Below are 2,357 nucleotides of genomic sequence, written 5' to 3' on the forward strand. Positions count from 1 at the left end.
TTTTTCTGTCATTGAAATTCATCTCCCCGTGAAGCGTGGCCAATTCAATTCCAATTATAACACATGAATTACATATAGAAGAGAGCAAATCTCCAACCCTAGTTTATAATCAGAGTAAATTACATACCACTTAAAAAAATCATCATCCATAAGTAGATATGATTTGAGTATAAAGTAAAGGATTCAATTCAACTGAAGAATGATTTTATAAAAAGTTTTTAATTTATTCTGTTAAATGAAGCCAAACAGCAATGGACCAAAATAAGTGCACTGTCTCCTCCTGGTTCACACAGATGATATTGTTTTGTCTGATTCAAACCTGAGGATACAATCACATTAAACTGGACGTAAAACTGAAATATTTAACCAGGACTCTTCGTTATTATTTAAATGAACAAATAAAAAGTCCACCAGTTATCTAAATTCTGTAAAATTATGTAAAAATGAATTACACATTGTTTTAACAAACATATGGCACCAGTTGAGCATCTTAATTTATCATTCTGATTCTGGCCTACTGATTTTCAATACTCTTCAGCCATTATCAGTACTGTCAGAGCCGACCAGCCAGTAAAGGGGTGGCTACCCTGTCCCCTTCCAGTGCTATCATTGTACTGTTCCCAGATGTATCCAGTGTCCATATACTGCTTGTAAACATTATTGATGAGATTAGTCCTGAGCTCTTGATATAGGGTAGCTGCCTTCTCTTTGTGTGGCCCATCTATGCTGCCATAGTAATGCAGTGCTCTAACTGCCAGGTAGTTGATGTTGATCCAGATCGGTCCTCGCCAGTAGGGGGCATCGTGTTCCGTGTTCCTCTTCATGTAGAGGGGATCTGAGCGCGAGAGCGAGCGCATGCCATAGGGTGTCCAAAGGCGGTCAGGATCTTGAATGTCCCGCAAAATATGCTCCATTTTTGGCGATTCTGGTGTCAGAATTTGTAGCAAGAACGGAAAAAGGCTAACATAGCCTAACGCATTCACGTACTGCAGCTTAGGGGCTTTACGAACAGAGCGAACCAACCGTGCGACTGGGAACTGGTGCCGTGGTTGTCCAGGAGGCACGAACACTTTCTCCTGCTGAAGTGAGACCGCCTGAGTGTGATTTCCGTAATCACTGAAGGCGTGCAGATTCTCAGACCAATGCAGTTTGTTTAACAGATCATTATTGCTGAGAGCATGATGGGTGTTTTCGTACACCTGGTGGGGTTCCCCAAGTATTCGTGCCACATTTGCCATGATGCCAGAGGCCAGGGTCATCCAGCAATACAAGTCCACATGCCTCTCATCAGCAGATGGGTGGGAAGCCCGTGGGTAGTCATCCAGGCCAGAGGTCAAGGTTTTGGGATTTAGGAAAAGGTTGGTGTCTTTGTCCCGGCCTCGCCAGCGGTAGGAGTTGGCAATTGGTCCAGCTTGTGTGGTGTTAAACCACTCAAACCAAATCTGCAGTCTTGGGTACAACCTTCTCAGGAAAGGAATCATGGTTTGAGAGGACGACAACTCTGGTTGAGCATCCAGCTGTTCCAGTAGCTCCTGTAGGGCCAGGAAGAGCGTGGGCGGGTTAGCGTTTTCGTTGTGCTGCACGATAAACTCGGATGGTACTTTGCTACGAGCTTCATCATCCAAGATTTGTTCGCGTGGGATCCAGCCCTCTACATTGATAAGATCGAGCCAGTGCGCAATGACCTCCTGTGTTAACTGAGTGTCCCATTTGCTAATGAGAAGCTGATGAAATCCTTCGTCCCAAAGAAAGCCCCTTGGAAAGAAAGAGCGAGATGGTACTGCCGTAAACAGTGGACCCTCAGGGTAAAGCACAGGGTGCTCGTTGTAAGCCGACTGGACAACCGACTGTCCGAAGAAATATCCCATACCACCAAGCATGTTGCTTAAAGCTGCCTTAGCAAATTCGATCTTTGAAGATGTGAACCCTTTAGCTTGGAGGCCAAATGAACTCTCAAACTTCTCATCAAATGCCAGCTTACGCTTCTCCAGCTCATCTGTCAGAACCGAGCCCACAAGCTGAATCGGTCGTTCCCGGAAGCTCCCGGATTCAAACAAAACTTCAATCTGGAAAGGGGTTTGTACAGTTACTTGATGCACCACAAAATCACTCTCCATCTTGGGATCTTTCTGTTGGTTCTGGTGGTTAGTGACTTTGTAAGAATCCACGGCAAAATACGATCTTTTTTCACCTTTGGAAGGACTGAAAGTAAACTTGTGATTTAGGCTGTTCTTCACTATATCGGTTAGCTTATCGAGACCAGGGCTCTTAGTTTGCAAGTAATTATATCTGAAAAGAAAAACAGTAAAAAATACAGTAACTTGTTAAAATAATAATATGACAGAAAACCTTATTTG

General features: G+C 43.8%; 1 protein-coding gene across 2 annotated transcripts in view; it reads right to left on the reverse strand.

The window, feature by feature from the left end:
* Positions 1–226: 226 nt before the first annotated feature.
* Positions 227–2,357, reverse strand: part of LOC107551727 (mannosyl-oligosaccharide glucosidase-like) — a 6,166-nt gene continuing 4,035 nt past the window's right edge. For both annotated transcript variants that reach the window (XM_016233460.1, XM_016233453.1), the window contains exon 5: positions 227–2,289. In XM_016233460.1, the coding sequence (XP_016088946.1) occupies positions 525–2,289 (1,765 nt within the window). In that variant the 3' untranslated portion in view covers positions 227–524. The remainder of the gene's footprint in view (positions 2,290–2,357) is intronic.

This window comes from Sinocyclocheilus grahami, unplaced genomic scaffold, assembly GCF_001515645.1.
Source record: "Sinocyclocheilus grahami isolate Dianchi unplaced genomic scaffold, SAMN03320097.WGS_v1.1 scaffold17.1, whole genome shotgun sequence".
Lineage (NCBI taxonomy): Eukaryota > Metazoa > Chordata > Actinopteri > Cypriniformes > Cyprinidae > Sinocyclocheilus > Sinocyclocheilus grahami.